This window comes from Anomaloglossus baeobatrachus, chromosome 6 (genome assembly GCF_048569485.1).
Source record: "Anomaloglossus baeobatrachus isolate aAnoBae1 chromosome 6, aAnoBae1.hap1, whole genome shotgun sequence".
NCBI classification, from domain to species: Eukaryota; Metazoa; Chordata; class Amphibia; order Anura; family Aromobatidae; genus Anomaloglossus; species Anomaloglossus baeobatrachus.
This window is the reverse complement of record NC_134358.1, coordinates 149568702-149590498: the sequence shown is the minus strand read 5'-3', so window position 1 is coordinate 149590498 and position 21797 is coordinate 149568702. Positions and strand designations below refer to the sequence as shown.

The 21797-nt window shown below is 45.4% G+C and overlaps 1 protein-coding gene across 3 annotated transcripts in view; it reads right to left on the bottom strand.

Annotated features, from left to right (window-relative positions):
• CCDC178 (coiled-coil domain containing 178) overlaps positions 1 to 21797 on the bottom strand; it is a 705487-nt gene that overhangs the window by 635163 nt on the left and 48527 nt on the right. For all 3 annotated transcript variants that reach the window (XM_075316358.1, XM_075316359.1, XM_075316357.1), the window contains exon 5: positions 17191 to 17270. In XM_075316358.1, the coding sequence (XP_075172473.1) occupies positions 17191 to 17270 (80 nt within the window). The remainder of the gene's footprint in view (positions 1 to 17190; positions 17271 to 21797) is intronic.

Here is a 21797-nt window from a genome sequence, read left to right as displayed (position 1 = left end):
TCAACGATCACTAGGATATGCTGGTGCCCTCGAGCAGACTTTACGAGGGGCCCCACCAGATCCATCCCTATCCGTTCAAAAGGGACTTCTATAATGGGTAACGGTACCAACGGACTGCGAAAGTGTGTCAGGGGTGCGGTAAGCTGACACTCCGGGCAGGTTTCGCAGAACCGTTTTACCTCCCCAAAGACCCCGGGCCAATAGAACCTTTGCAATATTCGCTCCTGCGTTTTCTTGACCCCTAGGTGACCACTCATCAGGTGTTTATGAGCCAAGTCGAGGACCCGCCGGCGATACGGCTGGGGCACCACCAACTGCTCTACCCCTACGCCCCGTATTTCATCTACCCGGTAGAGTAAATCCTGCTTAAGAGCGAAATGGGGGTATCTTACCTGGGCACCAGGCAGCTGTGCCACCCCGTCAACTACTGTCACCCGACTCCGGGCATGTATTAATGTAGGGTCCTGGAGTTGGGCTGTCCCAAACGTATCCGGGGACGCCTCCAACTCCGGGATGGGCTCGACCGTCTCAGCCTCTCCTGCCAATACCTCTAGGGGCGACCTATCAGGTTCACATCCTGTCCCTATCATGGGGACCCCTACGGCAGGCGTCCCGGATTCAGGATTGTAGGGCTCAGGTCCCGGACTGACCAATATCTGAGGGGACTTAGGAGGTCCCTTCCATAAAGTCCAAAAATAGGGCAGATCCCTTCCTAGGATCACATCATAGGGAAGAGTATTAATAAGTCCCACCTCATGTTGCACCTGACCGCAAGGTGCTGTGATGGTGACTATCCCCGTGGGATAGTCTCGGCGGTCCCCATGTATGCAAACCACCCCCACGGTACGTCCTGTGGCCTTTACTTTAGCCCTTAGGGTTGATCGCACAAGGGTCACTAAGCTTCCGGAATCCAACAAGCCTGTAACCGGACATCCATTCACCTGAATTTGGCACAAGTGGGGCTCAGTCTCTGGGTAGACCAGGTCAGCGGTACACACCACCTGAGCATACATTGAACCCCGCCGGGTAACCCCACAATCCATGGGCTCCGTGGTGAGTGGACACTGGGCTTCCATATGTCCCACCCGCTGGCACCGCCAACATCTAATAGGGAAGGACACCCCCTTGACGAGTTGTCGTTTAGGGTACATAGTTTTCCGGACCTCAGGGACGGAGGGTGCGGCTTCAGACGGGACGGTAGCGGACTCCCGCACCGGTGTCAGCGGGGGGTCCTTGGCCCTAGGCTTGGAGGGGCCGGACCGACGGGCGGTACGCAAAGTCTCAGTGTCCCGTATCAAGTCCTGCGTAGCCACATGCCGCTCTACCAGGGACACTAATTGGTCCAGGGTACTCGGGTCACCCTGTCCGACCCACCGTTGAATGGTGACGGGTAAAGTGCGCACAAAACGATCCACTACTACTCTTTCCACCATTTGCGCCGGGCTCAGAGTGTCAGGCTGCAACCACTTTTTTACAAGATGTAACAAGTCATAGGCCTGGGAGCGTACGGGTTTGGCTTCCTCAAAGAACCACTGATTTACCCGCTGAGCCCGTACATAGGTATTCACCCCCAACCGAGCCAGTATTTCGGCTTTCAGGGTCACATAGTCAATGGCGTCCTCGGTACAGAGGTCCAGGTACGCTTTTTGGGGTTCCCCCGTCAGATAGGGCGACAATACCTCAGCCCACTGCGGGGTCGGCAGCTTTTCCCGCTCGGCCACCCGCTCAAACACCGCCAGGAACGCTTCCACATCATCACCCGGGGTCATCTTTTGCAACGCTTGTCTCACCGCTTTCCGGACGCTGCTGTCGTCATCCGGTCCCGGGGTTGTTGCTGCCGGTCTGGCACGGATCGACTTGGCCAGGAGAACCATCTGTTCTTGGTGCCTTTTTTCCTGCAATTGCAAGGCTTGCTGCTGACGTGCATTGGCCTGCTCCATCTGTTCTTGGTGCACTTGCAAGGATTGCTGCTGACGTGCATTGGCCTGCTCCATCTGTTCTTGGAATTTTTTTTCCTGCATTTGCAAGGATTGGAGCAGGTGTGCATTGGTTTGTAGCTGCTGTGCATTAGCCTGTTGCTGCTGTGCATTAGCCTGAGCCAAATGATTTAGTATGTCCTCCATGGCGTCGCCGGGTTTGGGCTGTAGTATAGCCGCTCGAATCCAGGACATGCGCAGCTGGGTCACCAGGGATGGATGCTACACCTCACCGGCTGTCATGCCCGCCGATTCTCCACCATATGTGAGGTAGCGTCGTCGGCTGCGCTGCAGAAGACACGGGATCCAGGCACCAAGGGTCACAGCACACGGTTTATTCCAAAGAAAAAAAAGTTCACAATAGTAGATAGGTGCCTTTCCGGCAGAGAACTCAGGGAGATGTGATCACCCTCTCACACCCGGCACACCTGCCCTTGTTCCTCAATCTATTTATCCCTCCCTTCAGCCTGTAGGGAAAACAGCATTAACCCTATAGTGGATTATCATGGAGTGAGCACAACCGGGGCGAGACATACCGGCCGTCATAGATAACCCCGGTCACAGTCTCACACAGGATATGTGAGGTAGGAGAAGAACTGGTCCATGCTGCAGTCCATCCACTCGAGGGCATGGGGCAATTGGCTGATATATTCCCAGAGGCATAACACTTCCAACACACAATGGAATGAGATGTACCCCTTGAAATTAGCTCTGACTCCTCTTGGGTGTTTGGGAACCCATTATATGTGGTCTTGGGCTCGTTCTTTTGGGTATCGCAGACAGTCGAGCATCTTTCCACCAAGCCCACCAGGTTATCTAAATTCTGGGGATCTCCCTGGGGAGCCCAGATTTTTATGGATCTAGGTAGTATGTGGATAAACCGGTCCATCATCACTCTCATCGTCATCTGGGCTGGGGAACAAGTCTCAGGTTGCAGCCATTTTTTGACCAGGTGCAGGCGGTGTCAAACATCTGGAATTGGTGATGCTTGTCCAGTGTCTTTTCACCTCCTGCTCACCGACAGACCATGATCTCTTACCCATGCAGGAATCCAGGCCCTTCTCCTATTCCATTTGGTCAGCAACAAACGGTATTCTGAAGCTCTTAGTAGAATCCAAACATAACTCTGCTCCCCCAGCACACTGAACACCCAGTGAACCAATAGCCTGGCTCTAGTAGCTTGGCAGGTGCAGCTAATCAAAACTTACAGAACTAGGATTTAACCCTGTCCTTAGCTTTCATAATATATACAGTACAGACCAAAAGTTTGGACACACCTCATTCAAAGAGTTTTCTTTATTTTCATGACTCTGAAAATTGTAGATTCACATTGAAGGCATCAAATCTATGAATTAACACATGTGGAATGAAATACTTAACAAAAAAGTGTGAAACAGCTGAAAATATGTCTTATATTCTAGGTTCTTCAAAGTAGCCACCTTTTGCTTTGATTACTACTTTGCACACTCTTGGCATTCTCCTGATGAGCATCAAGAGGTAGACACCGGAAATGGTTCTCACTTCACAGGTGTGCCCTGTCAGGTTTAATAAGTGGAATTTCTTGCCTTATAAATGGGATTGGGACCATCAGTTGTGTTGTGCAGAAGTCTGGTGGATACACAGCTGATAGTCCTACTGAATAGATTGCTAGAATTTGTATTTTGGCAAGAAAAATGCAGCTAAGTAAAGAAAAACGAGTGGCCATCATTACTTTAAGAAATGGTCAGTCAGTCCGAAAAATTGGGAAATCTTTGAAAGTGTCCCCAAGTGCAGTGGCAAAAACCATCAAACGCTACAAAGAAACTGGCTTACATGAGGACCGCCCCAGGGAAGGAAGACCAAGAGTCACCTCTCCTGCGGAGGATAAGTTTATCCCAGTCACTAGCCTCAGAAATCGCAGGTTAACAGCAGCTCAGATTAGAGACCAGGTCAATGCCACACAAAATTCTAGCAGCAAACACATCTCTAGAACAACTGTTAAGAGGAGACTTTGTGCAGAAGGCCTTCATGGTAAAATAGCTGCTAGGAAACCAATGCTAAGGACAGGCAACAAGCAGAAGAGACTTGTTTGGGCTAAAGAATATAAGGAATCGACATTAGACCAGTGGAAATCTGTGCTTTGGTCTGATGAGTCCAAATTTGAGATTTTTCGATCCAACCACCGTGTCTTTGTGCGACGCAGAAAAAGTGAACGGATGGACTCTACATGCCTGTGCTCTGTGTACTACATGAGAGTGCCTAATTCTGTCTGGCTCTACACTGTGCTATCTGGCTTTGCACTGTGCCATATAGAGGCTGTGTACTACATGAGGGTGCCTAATGCTATCTGGGTCTGCATTGTGCTATATGGGAGCTGTATACTATATGAGGATGCCTAATGCTATCTGGGTCTGCATTGTGCTATATGGGGGCTGTATACTACATGAGGGTGCCTAATGCTATATGGGTCTGCTTTGTGCTATATAGGGGCTGCTTAATGTTATATGGGGGTTGCATAGTGCCATATCGGGGCTGCATAATGCTACATGGGGGCTACATAATACTATATGGAGGACTATGGATGCTTCATAACACTATATGGAGGAATATGGGGGCTGCATACTACTATACCCCCAGAGTTGTATGTCCCTTCTACCCCGGTGCTGTATACCCACTCAGAGCTATATGTCCCCACACCCCAGTGCTGTATACCACCCAGAGCTGTATTTCCTTCCCACCCCAGAGCTATATACCCCCAGAGGTGCATGTCACCCCCCACCTCAGAGCTATTTGTACCCCCACCTCAGAGTCACTGCCCTCCTCTAGAGCTGTATGCCCCCCCATTGCTGTATACCCCTTTCCTCAGTAATATGTATGCCCCCCAGTAATGTGTATGTCCCCAGCCTCTCTTATGATGTATATACAGCAGTGTTAGTGTGCTCTATGTGCGGCCATGTCTGTTAGTGACTGCCACCAATCTAGGAGGAGCTGGATGGAGACAAGCGGGGAGGTGAATGAGGCTGTTGCCGGCTTCCCAAGATTAGAAATATATATAAAAATAATGTGTCTGTGTGTCCATGTATGATGTATCTATGTATGTCAGTGTATTTGACTGTGTCTAGATTTATGTCTATTTATATGTGTTTTTGTGATTTTCTCTTTAAATATGTATGTGTACATATGCCTGTATGTGTATGTATCTGTGCATGTCTATGTGTGGATGGGGCCCACTGAGACTCTTTCGCCGGGGCCCACAAAAACCTGGAGCCGGCCCTGCAACCAGCGATTCTTTTTCAGTGTGGTGCTGAAACGCTGGACAGCTGATGTCAGATCTAACTGGATTGTTTTCAATGGGATCAATTTTGCCACCTGATATTTTTATAGCCATCTCTAGAATCAGGAATGATGCTAAAAAATGCTTGACTTTCCCTCAATTCTGTCTGACCCAAGCATAAAGCTCCCGGGCAGAGGTCAGGTTTTCACTTCTGGCTGTAACTATTTAAAAGAACATTATTTTAATTTGTTACAAATAAGTATTGTACACAATGTTTAGATCTTTGGAGTGAACCACAGTTATTTATTTTACAAATGAACATCCATTAAATTCTCAGAATCAAACCTCGTATGGGTTTTGTTCACATTTGTTTATTTGTATGAAGATGTTTATTTGTTTTTATACTTTATTATTTAAAGGGAACCTGTCATGTAAAAACTGCTAGTAACCTGCAAATGTAGGATTAATTTGTAAGATAATAGCGTTCTCAAGCAATCTGGCTGCTGCATTGGGAGCCCCGTTGCCGAAAGGAAATGATCTTTATTCGTCCCAGCAGCCTCAGGCTTTCAGTCATAGAGTCACGGCCAGCATGGTTTCAGTCGCCGCTCGGTGCATAGTGCTTGGTGACAGTAACCAGCAGTGCCATGCTGCCAGGTCAGTTTTATTATAGTAAACATGATAAATAAACAAAAACTAAAAACAATTGTGGCTTTGCACTTTTTTTGCAATTTCAACACACTTAGAAATTTATTTTCCCTTTTCCAGTACACTATATGGTGAAATGAATGGTGTCATTCAAAAGTACAACTTGTCCCGCAAAAAAACAAGCCCTCACATGGCAATATTGATGGAAAAATAAAAGTGTTATGGCTTTTAGGAAGAGGAAAAATGAAAATGAAAAACACAGAAAATCGCCCAGACATTCTTTTTTCACGACAGGTTCCCTTTAAGGTGTTCTCTGCTCTTCCTTTATGTATTTTGCACACTGTGTTACTAATAGTTCTTTCCTACCTTGGAAACAAAATTCCACATAGAACATATAACATAAACAAGAACATATTCAACATTTTTGTTTCCTAAAAATCTACAAAAACAGCTTCAAATGAAAATACATACTGATAACAAAATGTTTCCAAGCGCCCTCTAGTGGTCATGCCCGGACTCACATTAGTAAATGTTACTAGCATGTATCCCTATTCTTTTAGCTAGGATTCTTACAAATTTTCATTAAATTAAAATAAAATTATAGCATTAATCATTTTCTAAGAGCAAATTCTAACAATATGACATAAAATAATCTAATTATTTATAAAGAAAGGGTTTCAGCGGCTCTCAGCAAATACAATAACATTCTTCTTTATTTCAACATTATAAAAGCGAGGTAACAGGTATGGGGCATATCAGTCACACAGCCAAGGGCCACTTCATGCCCTCCGGTCCTACTACGGGTCTGGATCAGAAGGTGCGAAACGGCCCTTGCCTAAACATGTGTTGCTGATATTCCCCATGTCCGTTACCTCGCTTTTATAACGGTGAAATACAGAAGAATGTTATTTGGTGAGAGCCGCTGAGACCTCTTCTCTATAAATGAACTGTTTGAAAGCTTTTTCAATGGCTGAGCACCTTCTTATGTAAAATATCAAACTCCAGATCACAGGACCACGGGAGATGGAGACAAGGTTTGTTTTCTTGTTTTTTGCTTATGATACAATGTAATATTATATTGTCTAGTGGAGCTACAGAAGACAAAAACTGGATAAACATAAGCATTTTACATGATTCATTAGGATGTAGGGCTAGGACTGAACAGTGCTGATATATATTGATTTACATGCGTATTTCTGGATTGCTCACAACAATAAACAATTGGAAAAAAAAATGTTACATTTGTTTTATTTCCTAGCACTGGCATTTACCAATCATTCGGTCTCTGCTTAGTAACAGACTGCAAAGATTTCATTGTCATCGTGAATTGTTACAATCTATAGTCTCTTCATTTTAATTTTCTTGTAAAAGAATCATCCAATTTAATTATTTCAAGCATTACAGTATACTGTATATTCCACAAACGTTACATTATAGTACATGGAATGTAGCTGCTCCAGTATCCACAACCATCCAGAACACAGTGGTATTGTATTAACGTATAAAGATCATTAGCAAAAAGACAAGTCTACATATATGAAACCAAGAATCAGCTAAAACATTAGTGCATGCCCTCATCATCTCCCGCCTCGACTACTGTAACCCCCTGATCGGTGGCCTCCCTTCCTACACTCTTGCACCCCTCCAATCTATCCTAAACTCTGCGGCCCGATTAATCCACCTCTGCCCTCACTATTCCCTAGCCTGAGGAAGGGGGAAATTATTATTGTTTTATTGTATCCCTGAAACGCGTTGTAGCTCAAATAAATCTTCACTATTTATCTCCTATCTCCCTTGTGAGCAGCGCCCTTTATACCGTGGCTTTTTTTCTTCTTCTTTGTATTCCCTAGCCTCGCCACTCTGCCAATCCCTTCACTGGCTTCCCATTGCGCAAAGACTAGAGTTCAAAACACTAACCATGACCTACAAAGCCATCCACAACCTGTCTCCTACCTACATCTGTGACCTAGTCTCCCAGTACTTACCTGCACGCAACCTCAGATCCTCACAAGATCTCCTTCTCTACTCCTCTCTTATTTCCTCATCCCACAATCATACACAAGATTTCTCCCGTACCTCCCCCACACTCTGGAACGCTCTACCCCAACAAATCAGACTCTCAACTACTGTGTAAAGCTTCAAAAGGAACCTGAAGACACATCTCTTCTGACAAGCCTACAACCTACAATAACCCTCAGTCCTGTACATCACTGCGCAACCAGCTCTGTACTCACCTACCGTATCCTCACCCATTCCCTGTAGACTGTGAGTCTTTGCGGACAGGGTCCTATCTCCTCATGTACCAGTCTGTTTATGCAATGTTCATTATTGTTGTACTTGTTTTTTATGTATACCCTTTTCATTTGTAAAGCGTCATAGAATAAATGGCGCTATAATAATAAATAATAATAATAATAATATGATATAGCCAATAGACTGTATTTTGAGCAGACAAATCAATAATAATTCTGTATATTAGATGCTTTAACATGTATAAGAGGTTATCCACCACCACTCCACTTTCTTCAGCAATGGAGGTGAGCAGTGCTGATGAGGTTACAACCACAATAATTGCAGATTGTGCCTGCACTTCGCCGGCTGTGTGGGGTTGTAATGTGATCAGTACCACTCACTTGCAATGCAGAAGTATGCGCTGCCAGACGACCACTTTAGCTGCTTCATAATCAGACGATTTTCAATTTTTGCAAGTTTAAAGGGTACCTGTCACTAGATTAGTCCCATATAAACTGCAGCCACCATCATTAAGCCCTTATATACAGCATTCTAGAATACTGTATATAAGTGCCTAAGGCGATCAGTAGAACATGAAAAACAGCATTTATTATACTCACCTGCAGAGCGGTTCAGTCCGATGGGCATCACTTGTCATGATTGATTAGTTTAGGGGGGCTTACAGAGTGAGGGATCGTGCAAGGGACAAAATTGATGGTAAAAAGTGTAAGGACTCAGTATGTTCGGGATCTAAGTATGGAAAGGGTAGCCCTCTCCATGTAGAAACTTGGCAGTCAAGATCAATGTGAACAGTGGTTTTTATTGTGAAGAATTTATAGGACCAGCACAAGCGCAGATGTTTCGGTCAAAAGACCTTCATCAGTGTGCGTGCAGAGGGTCCTCAGAAAGTATAGTAGCGTGGCGAGCGGCGTTGCTGGGTATGACGTGGTGTCCATCGCTGTCAATGTGGCAATGATGTGCTTGTGCTGGTCCTACAAGTTCTTCACAATAAAAAACACTATTCACATTGATCGAGTGCCAAGTTTCTATATCTACAGTTAGGTCCAGAAATATTTGGACAGTGACACAATTTTCGCGAGTTGGGCTCTGCATGCCACCACATTGGATTTGAAATGAAACCTCTACAACAGAATTCAAGTGCAGATTGTAACGTTTAATTTGAAGGTTTGAACAAAAATATCTGATAGAAATTGTAGGAATTGTACACATTTCTTTACAAACACTCCACATTTTAGGAGGTCAAAAGTAATTGGACAAATAAACCAAACCCAAACAAAATATTTTTATTTTCAATATTTTGTTGCGAATCCTTTGGAGGCAATCATTGCCTTAAGTCTGGAACCCATGGACATCACCAAACGCTGGGTTTCCTCCTTCTTAATGCTTTGCCAGGCCTTTACAGCCGCAGCCTTCAGGTCTTGCTTGTTTGTGGGTCTTTCCGTCTTCAGTCTGGATTTGAGCAAGTGAAATGCATGCTCAATTGGGTTAAGATCTGGTAATTGACTTGGCCATTGCAGAATGTTCCACTTTTTTGCACTCATGAACTCCTGGGTAGCTTTGGCTGTATGCTTGGGGTCATTGTCCATCTGTACTATGAAGCGCCGTCCGATCAACTTTGCGGCATTTGGCTGAATCTGGGCTGAAAGTATATCCCGGTACACTTCAGAATTCATCCGGCTACTCTTGTCTGCTGTTATGTCATCAATAAACACAAGTGACCCAGTGCCATTGAAAGCCATGCATGCCCATGCCATCACGTTGCCTCCACCATGTTTTACTGAGGATGTGGTGTGCCTTGGATCATGTGCCGTTCCCTTTCTTCTCCAAGCTTTTTTCTTCCCATCATTTTGGTACAGGTTGATCTTGGTCTCATCTGTCCATAGAATACTTTTCCAGAACTGAGCTGGCTTCGTGAGGTGTTTTTCAGCAAATTTAACTCTGGCCTGTCTATTTTTGGAATTGATGAATGGTTTGCATCTAGATGTGAACCCTTTGTATTTACTTTCATGGAGTCTTCTCTTTACTGTTGACTTAGAGACAGATACACCTACTTCACTGAGAGTGTTCTGGACTTCAGTTGATGTTGTGAACTGGTTCTTCTTCACCAAAGAAAGTATGCGGCGATCATCCACCACTGTTGTCATCCGTGGACGCCCAGGCCTTTTTGAGTTCCCAAGCTCACCAGTCAATTCCTTTTTTCTCAGAATGTACCCGACTGTTGATTTTGCTACTACAAGCATGTCTGCTATCTCTCATGGATGGATTTTTTTCTTTTTTTTCAGCCTCAGGATGTTCTGCTTCACCTCAATTGAGAGTTCCTTAGACCACATGTTGTCTGGTCACAGCAACAGCTTCCAAATGCAAAACCACACACCTGTAATCAACCCCAGACCTTTTAACTACTTCAATGATTACAGGTTAACGAGGGAGACGCCTTCAGAGTTAATTGCAGCCCTTAGAGTCCCTTGTCCAATTACTTTTGGTCCCTTGAAAAAGAGGAGGCTATGCATTACAGAGCTATGATTCCTAAACCCTTTCTCCGATTTGGATATGAAAACTCTCATATTGCAGCTGGGAGTGTGCACTTTCAGCCCATATTATATATATAATTGTATTTCTGAACATGTTTTTGTAAACAGCTAAAATAACAAAATTTGTGTCACTGTCCAAATATTTCTGGACCTAACTGTAATTGAGACGGTTTTGGACCTTACTTGTACATCACCCCAGAAGTGCTGTGTATATCAACTCACTAAGTATGGAAACAGTTCAGTATGAACAGGGGCAGTGTGAGGGCTCAGTATGGAAAGGGGGAAGCATGGGTGGGCTCAGTATGGAGTGGAGCAATGTAGGGGACTCAGTATGAAACATGAGATAGTGGGGGGGGGCTCAGCATTAGGCATGAGGTAGTATGGTGGTCTCTGTTTAATGAGTGGGGCAGCATGGAGGTGTCATTATGGAAAGGGGCAGGCAGCATTTGGAGCGTATTAAGAAGGGGCAGCATGGGAGGCTCAGTATGGAGTAGGGCAGTGTGAGAGCACCATATGGAGAGAGGCAGCATGCATAGGACATTGTGAGGAGGGGGCAGCATGATGTGAGCACAATGTGCAGATCATATTTTATCATTGAGGAAGGTGTGGTGGGTATAGTTTATAAGGGAAGACAGTGTGGCGTTTTAGTTTATTAGAGGGCAGTGTGGCAGTCATAGTATATAAGTGGGGATGGTGTGGTGGGAATATTTTATAGGAGAGGATAGTGTGGAGGCTGTAATAATAATAATAATAATAATAATAATAATAAAGTTTATTTATATAGAGCCAACATATTCCGCAGCACTTTACAATCCGGTGGGGGGGTTGTATAGACAAAAACAAACCAAAATAGTACATAATTCAACATCTATAGTAGGAATGAGGGCCCTGCTTGAAATCTTACAATCTATGGGGATGAAGGGGGACACAAGAGGTGAAGCACACTTGTAGATCTGGCAGCCCATCGTTATGCTAGTTTATTGGTTACACATAAGGATGAATGATCTGGTCTTTAGACACTAACCTTTTGGGTGCCCTTACATGCTATTGGTTGTATGTAGGATGTGAGAACAGAAATAGGAGAGAGAAGGTTACGAGTAGCATTTAGAAGGTGGGACGGGGGAGAGTTAGGTTAGTAAGTTATTATGATAAGCTTGTCTGAAGAGATGTGTTTTTAATGTACGCTTAAAACCTTGGGGGCTGGATATTAGTCACATTCTTTGGGGTAGTGCATTCCAGAAAACTGGCACAGCACGAGAAAAGTCTTGGAGACGGAGGTGTGAGGTTCGTATTATGGAGGATGTTAGTCTAAGATCATTTGCGGAACGAAGGGGCGGGTAGGATGATAGACAGAGATGAGGGATGAGATATATGGTGGTGCAGAGCTGTGGAGAGCTTTGTGGGTGAGGGATATGAGTTTGTATTGTATTCTGTAGCTGATAGGTAGCCAGTGTAGTGACTGGCAAAAGGTGGAGGCATCGGTGAAGCGGCTGGACAGGAATATGACCCTGGCTGCTGCATTCAAGATGGATTGGAGAGGGGAGAGTTTGGTTCGAGGGAGTCCAATCAATAAAGAGTTGCAGTAATCCAGGCAGGAATGAATAAGAGCGATAGTAAGGGTTTTTGCCGTTTCGAAAGTAAGAAATGGTCAGATTCTGGAGATGTTTTTGAGATGCAGGTGACATATGCGAGTGAGTGATTGTATATGGGGAATGAAGGAGAGTTCTGAGTCAAATATGACCCAAAGACAGCGAGCATGCTGCTTGGGAATAATAATTAAATCATCAAAGGTAATTGAGATGTCGGGTGTAGGTTGATTGGTAGAAGGAGGAAACACAAGAAACTCAGTTTTGGAGAGATTCAGTTTCAGATAGAGGGAGAACATGCTTTGAGAGACAGCAGACAGACAATCTCTGGTATTTTGTAACAAAGCAGGGGTGATGATTGGTGATGATGTATATAATTGGGTGTCATCAGCATAGAGATGGTACTGGAAACCGAATCTGCTGATGGTTTGTCCAATAGGGGCGGTGTATAGAGAGAAAAGGAGAGGGCCCAAGACTGAGCCTTGAGGAACCCCGAAGGTGAGGGGGAGAGAAGAAGAGTAAGAGCCAGCAAAGGAAACAGGGAAGGAGCGGTCGGAAAGATACGAAGAGAACCAGCAGTGTCCTTGAGGCCAATAGAGCGGAGCATGGTGAGGAGAAGTTGGTGATCCACAGTGTCAAAAGCAGCTGAGAGATCCAAGAGAAACAATAGGGAATAGTGGCCTTTAGATTTTGCTGTTAATAGATCATTTGAAACTTTGGTGAGGGCCGTTTCGGTGGAGTGTAAATTGCAGAAACCAGATTGAGAGGGATCAAGAAGTGAGTTTTCAGATAAATAGCGGATTAGCCAAGCGTGGACCAAGCGTTCCAGGAGCTTAGAGATAAAGGGAAGGTTAGAGACTGGTCTGCAGTTAGCGGCACAGTTCTGATTGAGGGAGGGTTTTTTAAGTAGAGGGGTTATGATGGCAGTGTACGTTAAGAGTGATTGTGTGGAGTAATATTCTTTTGCGGGGAGCGCAGTGAGGGGCAGTTATTTTTTCCACAGCACAGGGCTTATTTATGGCACAGCATTTGTGGTTATTGTTATTCGGGAACATTATAATGACTGTTATTTTTCAGGGCACCATGGTGAGATGTGCTGCAGAAGACCGGAGAAGAGGGAAGTCTGCAGAGATGAGCTGTGGATGTGAAGTCATCATGGGGTCGGGTACATGAGAAAACAGCGATCGTTGAGTGAATTATCATATACCTTACACTACACTAACATTAACACTGGTTTAGGGGAAAAAAAATGACCGGAGAACTTCTTTAAAGGGAACCTGTCACCAGATTTGGTGAAAATAAGCTGTGGCCACCACCAGTGGGCTCTTATTTACAGCATTCTTTTGTATATAAGAGCCCAGGCCGCTGTGTAGAACATAAAAATCACTTTATAATACTCACTTAAAGGGCGGTGCGGTGCACACTGGTCAAATGGGTGTCTCCATACTCCAGTATCAGTGCCTCCTCTTTCAGCCATCTTTGTCCTCCTTCTTCTGAAGCCTGGGTGCATGACGCGTCCTACGTCATCCACACTAGCCAGCATTGAAACCTTGCACAGGCGCATTGCAAAACTTTGATCTGCCTTATTCAGGGCAGATCAAAGTGCGCCTGCGCAGGACCACAATGCCGTGTCGTGCATATTGCATACTTGATCGCCGTGAGTGTGCTGGGAGGATTCATAAGTCTGCAGTCATTGAGTGACACATAAGCGGACTGCAGACTTGTCATTCTAAACCAGACAACCCTTTTTAAGCTAAACTGTTTGTGATTTTTTTTTAGGAATCGTCCCTTATATAAATATTTATTTATGTAAACGGAAAAACCATTTCACCCGACAAACGAACATTTTGCTTGTGCATCGGGTTATCTGATAGCCGTTTTTTTGATTCATGTTTTATTATACCTTGACAAGCTTCAAAAGGAACCTGAAGACCCACCTCTTCCGACAAGCCTACAACCTGCTGTAACCCTCAGTCTGATACAGCGCCGCACAATCAGCTCTACCCTAACCTACTGTATCCTTACCCATCCCTTGTAGACTGTGAGCCCTCGCGGGCAGGGACCTCTATCCTCCTGTACCAGTCTGTGCCTTGTATTGTTTATGATTATTATACTTATCCCTATTATGTATACCCCTTTCACATGTAAAGCGCCATGGAATTGATGGCGCTATAATAATAAATAATAATAATAATAATAATAGAATTTTTTGTTTTATGCCCAATAATTCTGAGCAGATTGGTGAGGAATCTGTTCCTGAAACCCCCAACCACAGCTGAAAAGCTCTTTTAGAAGAGCGTGCACAGTGCAGAGCAGATACTGTAGAACGACATAGTCCTGTCTCTTGAGCCATGCACTTCTAAGGGGTCTTTTGAGCAATTTACAGGGGTCTCAGGAACCAGACCCACGTCAATGTGCTCAGAATTAATGGACCTAAAACATAAAAGATATCTCTCAAAAATTAAGGTATTTTTTAAAAGTTTAATAGTGCTACTGCCTGCACCATCAGTACTGTGATTCCTGTATGGTCCGCAGTCTGATGATGGCTGGTAACAACTCCTGGTATCTCCTTACCATTGTTACAGACATACTAGGAGCTGCAGTTTCATTACAGACAGTTTTATGTTGGGATAGCTTTAATTCTGGTGATGTAGTAGTGATTTAAGCTTGGTTATGGTGATGCAGTCATGTACCAATGGTGGTTCTGGCGATGTAGTAGTGATTTGAGCTTGGTTCTAGTGATACAGTCATGTACCAATGGTGGTTCTGGTGATGTAGCAGTGTGCAGATGGTGGTTCTGACACAACCATACACTATAGACAGATGTCCCATCATTCGACTGGCAGCTATGTCCCTGACTCTCCCATACACTCTAGACAGGTGTCCCATCTTTCAGCTGGCAGCTATCTCCCTGACTCCCCCATACACTATAAACGGGTGTCCCATCATTTGGCTGGCAGCTATCTCCCTGATTTTACATACACTATAGACTGATGTCCCATCATTCGGCTGGTGGCTATCTCCCTGATTCTCCCATACACTATAGACAGGAGCACTCACTTTGTTGAGTGGTTGTGTTTTCTATGAGACAGACGCTACTACACATCTCTGGCCATGGCTCAACTCTTAGAGAAAAAAGGATCCACAGTCCAAAATTGGACCTGCTGGGTCATTACTCCTCTGACAATCAGACTGTCGGCTGAGCCTGTTTATCTCTGGGTTCAGCCAACTGTAGTCTGTGTACGCGCGCCTTAACTACTATCTGAAGGGAGTGTAAACGGTTAAGGCCACGTCTCACTAAGCGACATCGATAGCGACATCGCTGCTGAGTCACGTTTTTTGTGATGCAACAGCGATCTTGCTAGCGATGTCGCTGTGTGTGACATCCAGCAATGACCTGGCCCCTGCTGTGAGGTCGCCGGTCGTTGCTGAATGTCCTGGACCTTTTTTGGTTGTTGCTCTCCCGCTGTGAAGCACAAATCGCTGTGTTTGACAGCAGGAGCCAACGAACTGAATGTGCAGGGAGCAGGGAGCCGGCTTCTGTGGACGCTGGTAACCAAGATACACATCGGGTAACCAATCAAAGTGCTTTGCTTGGTTACCCAATATTTACCTTGGTTACCAGCGTCTGCAGCTTCTAGAAGCCGGCTCCCTGCTCCCTGCAAACGTAGCCATGGTACACATCGTGTAACTATAAGCAAAGTGCTTTGCTTAGTAACCCGATGTGTACTATGGTTACCAAGCACAGCGTCAATACACGGGTCGCTGGTGGCTGATCTCTGATCGCTGTGGAGATCTGGCTGATTAACAGCTCACCAGCGACCATGTAGAGACGCTCCAGCGATCCCTGCCAGGTCAGATCGCTGGTGAGATTGCTGGAGCGTCGCTAAGTGTGACGGTCCCTTTAGGGTATGTGCACACCCTGGCCTTTACACATCTGTTGAGTTTTTAAGGCAGAAGACAGGTTAGGAAACATTGGCATCTTTTTTAGATTAAAATTGTGTTAAGTGCTAGTCAGCAATTTCTTGGAGGCAGCAGCATGAAAAATAGTTCAGTAACCTGTTTTAACCACTTAGTGTCTTTAAAAATCTGAAGCTGTTAAAATAAGCTAAATAAAACTGAACATGTGCGCAGCAAGTGCTGATCTTCATTCTTATAGCGTTTAGCAATTTTTCAAGTGTGCTACAGAGTAGATCCACCTTAAATAGATGTCGTGTGCACAAAATCATAGTTTAACGTTGTCAGTAAGGGGCGCGACCACTTAAAGTGCCTAGGGCAGCATGAAGGCCAAATACCAAATACAGTCCTGAATATAATATTGCAGTATATAGTGAAAATCAGAGTCTTGTTTAAGGTTCAGCATAAAATAGAGCTTAAGAGAATGACCAAATGGCCGAAACAGGGGTTTTCAGCAGCAGTCCCTACTCCCCCAAGAGCAATAGCATCCCATTGGCACCCAGCAATGACATCACTGGGGGTGGGACCTGTACTTGAAAGCATTTCTTGTAAATGGTTCTGCCAAAAATTGACAGTGGCAATTAAATGATTGACAGCCACTTGCAGAGCACAGATGCCAGCTATTTAATATAATCTTGAGCACCCTCCACCTACGTGAATCTCACGACACAAATATAGGTGACATTGCGCTAAGAGTTAAAGGCATTGACAATCTTAATTAGTTAATAACAGGAATTTTTACTTGTACAATATAAATGGCACTTAAATGGAACAAAGCTGCAAAAGCCTGCACTGCCCTTACTAAATGCTCGCTGAGTACAGACTGTCAACAATGAGGCAAACATGGCAATCGCAGGAGTGCCACAGCCTTATCAGTGCATGAGTCTGACTCTCTGTTCTTAGAATAGGCCATTAATACTATAATGCTGGAAAACCACTTTCATTTTAGAAAATTGGATTTGAAATAAGCAGATGCATAAACGTGGTACCTTTGTCAGTAATACCTATTCCCCTGACTTGCAATGTTGGTGACTCCACTTTGGCATCTTCACTGGTCACACTGGAGGCCCTAAAAACACCACACACAGTATGAAGAAATGTTCATAGTAATAATTAACTAAGTTCAACATTGTTTTATTATTTAGGGCCCAGTTCATGAAGGTGTTTTTGCCAGGATTCTGGTATAAAACACTTTCAAATGTCGCAAAATTTTGCACATCTCAAAGTTGGTCAAAAACCATCTTCGTCGGCTTCGACTGTTAGCACCCATCTGGCAAATTCTTCTGAATTTACGCCACTTAAATGGCTTAACTTACACTAGAAATGTACTCCAGTCCGTTACTCATGTAACATTTCTGACGGTGGCGTCCGACACTTTTAAGATGTACCTAATTTAGTGATGCCATTCTTATTCAATTAGGTCCATAATAATTCTTTATCCTACTGTATCATGTGAACAGGTGACCACTTTTTCTCTCCAGCGCAGTATTGCTATAATCAACAGCTCATATCACAATAACTGATATAAACCATAAATGATCACAACTGAACCCTAAAGTAATTCAAGTAATTTAATTTTGTAACTTGGGCTGGGAAGGTATCACATTCTCCTGGGTTGTTTCTGTGGCCATATCCTTCGTTATTCTACATATTCATAATTATGTTTTAAGATTATCCCACGTGATTCATGATGAAAAGGGACACTAAAATAAAAAAGATAACTGCTATAGAGTATGTGTCCTAGGAGTCATCTCTTCAGTCACAGACCTCACATCAGATCACCCTCTTCGTCAAAAACAGCCTACTGCAAACCAAATCTCCATCTAATTCTCTGGCACTCCATGTATCTCTGCTTTACCCCAATAAAAATGGCCTTATCTGAAAAGTACCGGATTCAAGGGAGATTTATCGGACCTACAAGACTGTTTATTTCAGGAGCTTTCTAAGGGTATGTGCCCACGATCAGGACTCGCTGCGTTCAGAATGCAGTGAGTCCTGACCGGGGGGGCCGCACGTCTCCTCCGCAGGAGAACACAGGAGACCACAGCTATCAGTACCCACGATCAGGGTTCCGTGCGCTGCAGTCTCCTGCTTGTGTTCTCCCTATGGAGGATGCAGGCAATTCCGCAGCAAACAACTGACATGCTGTGGTCTGGAAAGATGCTCCGCAGTGTTTGCTGCGGAAAAAACAAGCATAGTGGGCACGATTTCTAGGAATCCCATCTACTATACTTGTACTGTACACCGCAGCGGTTTGGACGCAGCTGACTTATGCTGCGTCCAAACCACTACAAATGCTGATCGTGGGCATGCAGCCTAAAGGCTACTTTACACACTGCGATATCGGTCCCGATATCGCTAGTGTGGGTACCCGCCCCCATCTGTTGCGCGACACGGGCAAATCGCTGCCCGTGTTGCACAACAGCCGTCACACATACATACCTGTCCGGCGACGTCGCTGTGACGGGCGAACCGCCTCCTTTCTAAGGGGGCGGTCAGTGCGGCGTCACAGCGACGTCACTGAACCGCCGCCCAATAGCAGCGGAGGGGCGGAGCTGAGTGGGACGTAACATCCCGCCCACCTCCTTCCTTCCTCATAGCGGCCGGGAGGCAGGTAAGGGGAGCTTCCTCGTTCCTGCGGCGTCACACGCAGCGATGTGTGCTGCCGCAGGAACGAGGAACAACCTCGTTACTGCTGCAGTAACGAGATTTGAGAATGGACCCCCGTGTCGCCGATTAGCGATTTTGCACGTTTTTGCAACGATGCAAAATCGCTTATCGGTGTCACACGCAACGGCATCGCTAATGCGGCCGGATGTGTGTCACGAATTCCGTGACCCCAACGACTCCGCATTAGCGATGTCGCAGCGTGTAAAGCCCGCTTAAGGCTTTGTGCGCACTGGAAAATGGAATTTTCTCAAGAAAATTCCGCAAGCACTGAAAGATTACCGCACCCGCTGTAAAAAAACGCGGCAAACTGCACCCGAAAACTGCATGTGGTTTGCCGCGGTATGCTGCGGCTTTACCGCGGTATTGTTCGCGGTATTGCCGCAGTTTTGCCGCGTGCGGGTTGGTACATGTGCTTTAATGCATTCAATGCAATAAAGCACATTGAAAAAAAAAAAAATTCCTTAGATAGCAGATAGATAAATAGATAGAAGAATAGATAAAGAGATAGCTAGATAGTTAGATAGAGGGATAGATAGACAGAGAGACAGAGAGTCCCTGTGAGCACACGCTGCATTTCTCATGGTCGGTAGTGAGTTCACATTACCGGCCGTGGGAAATGCCCTGTAGTTACCTCTGCTTTCTCGCTGCGAGGCTGCATTCAGCGCTGTGTCTGTGTCAGTCGCGGCTGGATGCAAGCATCGCAGGATGTGGATTACGCCGGAGCGGTGTGTTTCGGGGGGGTTAATAAACGGGTGAACCAGGGGCTTTTTTGTGTTTTATTTAAAATAAAGGATTTTTCGGTGTGTGTGTTTTTTCACTTTACTTACGGGTTGATCATGTAAGCTGTCTCATAGACTCTGCCATGATCAAGCCTGGACTTAGTGGCGGCGATCCGCCGCCATTAACTCCTTATTACCTGGATCGCCACCGCATCACGGCATCTAGAAGAGCTGGGGACACTCCGAAACTGCCGCATAATGCATGCGACAGTCCCGGGGCAGCTGCGGCTGATATTCTCGGCTGCGGGAGGGAGGCGGGGGACATTAACCCTGCCCCCCATCCTCCCCAGCTTGAGAATACTGGGACGCCGCTGTGTGCTTACCTCGGCTGGAAGGTAAAAATACAGCGGAGCCCACGTGGTTTTTATTCTATATTTCCGTTTGCTTTCTATATGTATTCTATGTCTGTGTCTGTGTTCTATGTCTGTGTCTGTGATGTCTGTGATGTGTGTGTGTTTACTCTCTGCTCCGCTTCCTCTTCCTGTCACAATGACATCACTTCGCTGCAAACCGCAGGCAGCGATGTACATTACCGCAGGTAAACCGCGAAATACCGGAGGGGATAACGCAGGAAAACGCAATGAACCACACAATTTGCTGCCTGCGTTATTTCCTGTGGGATTTCACGATTACATGGCAGTCAATGGAGTGAAATCCCGCAGCGACGTGCGGAAAAGAAGTGACATGCAATTGTTTTTGCTGCGGGAATCCCGCAGCAAAACATGCAGCTGTCAAATTCCACATAGTGCGCACAGCATTTTTTTTCCATAGGTTTTGCTGGTGATTCACTGCAGAGATGTTATGAACATTTTCTGCAGCGAAACATGCAGCAAAAACCACAGGAAATCCGCGGGAAAAAACGGTAACCGCACAGGGCCTAAAGCAGACATTTTGTTCCTTCCGCTTGTCTGGGCCCATTGATTATTATATGGGTTCTGTCTTTTGTCTGTTTTTTAGAATGGAAAAAAAGTTGCACATTAAAAACAATTTATTCCAAACGGAACCCAAATGGCCCCCTTACTAATAAATGATAATAAATGGGGTCCCTCTGCTTCTGTGTCCATAACTGATGCTACGAATTGCCTAAAACGGAACAGGCAAACTGAATCTACAAATGGACATGACAACAGAACCTTAAGCCCGCTACACACGCTTCAATATATCTCACAATCCGTCGTTGGGGTCAAGTTGTAAGTGACGCACATCCGGCATCGTTTGTGAGGTATCTGCGTGTGACAGCTACATGCGATCAGGATTGAACGCAAAACCGTTGATCGCAAACACATCGTATCATTCTCTAGAATTGAGCGTTTTGTTGCACGAACCTAGTCAATTGTAACGTGTGACATCCCTCATACGATTTTGTTGTCTGATGCTATGTGCGCAGGTGTGCGCTCTGCACCACAGCTTAAAAAAGGTCTGCTTCAGAGCGCAGCTAAAAAGCTGCGTTCTGAAGCGCCTCACAATGTCTGTCATGCACTAATCTCTGTCAGTCCGTCACTATCTCTGTCCCTCTCTCTCTGTCCATGTCAGTCTATCCCCCTCTCTCATATACTCACCGATCCCCGATCCCTGGCGCTGCACGGCATTCACACTGCTCCGGCGGCTTTTACTGTTTTGAAAAAGCCGGCCGCCCATTAAACAATCTCGTATTCCCTGCTTTCCCCGCCCACCGGCGCCTATGATTGGTTACAGTGAGACACGCCCCCACTCTGAGTGACAGGTGTCACACTGCACCCAATCACAGCAGCCGGTGGGCGTGTCTATACTGTGTAGTGAAATAAATAATTAAATAATTAAAAAAAACGGCGTGCGGTTCCCCCCATTTTTAAAACCAGCCAGATAAAGCCATACGGCTGAAGGCTGGTATTCTCAGGATGGGGAGCTCCACGTTATGGGGAGCCCCCCACCCTAACAATATCAGCCAACAGCCGCCCAGAATTGCCGCATACATTAGATGCGACAGTTCTGGGACTGTACCCGGCTCTTCCCGATTTACCCTGGTGCGTTGGCAAATCGGGGTAATAAGGAGTTATTGGCAGCCCATAGCTGCCAATAAGTCCTAGATTAATCATGTCAGGCGTCTATGAGACACCCTCCATGATTAATCTGTAAGTTACAGTAAATAAACACACACACCCGAAAAA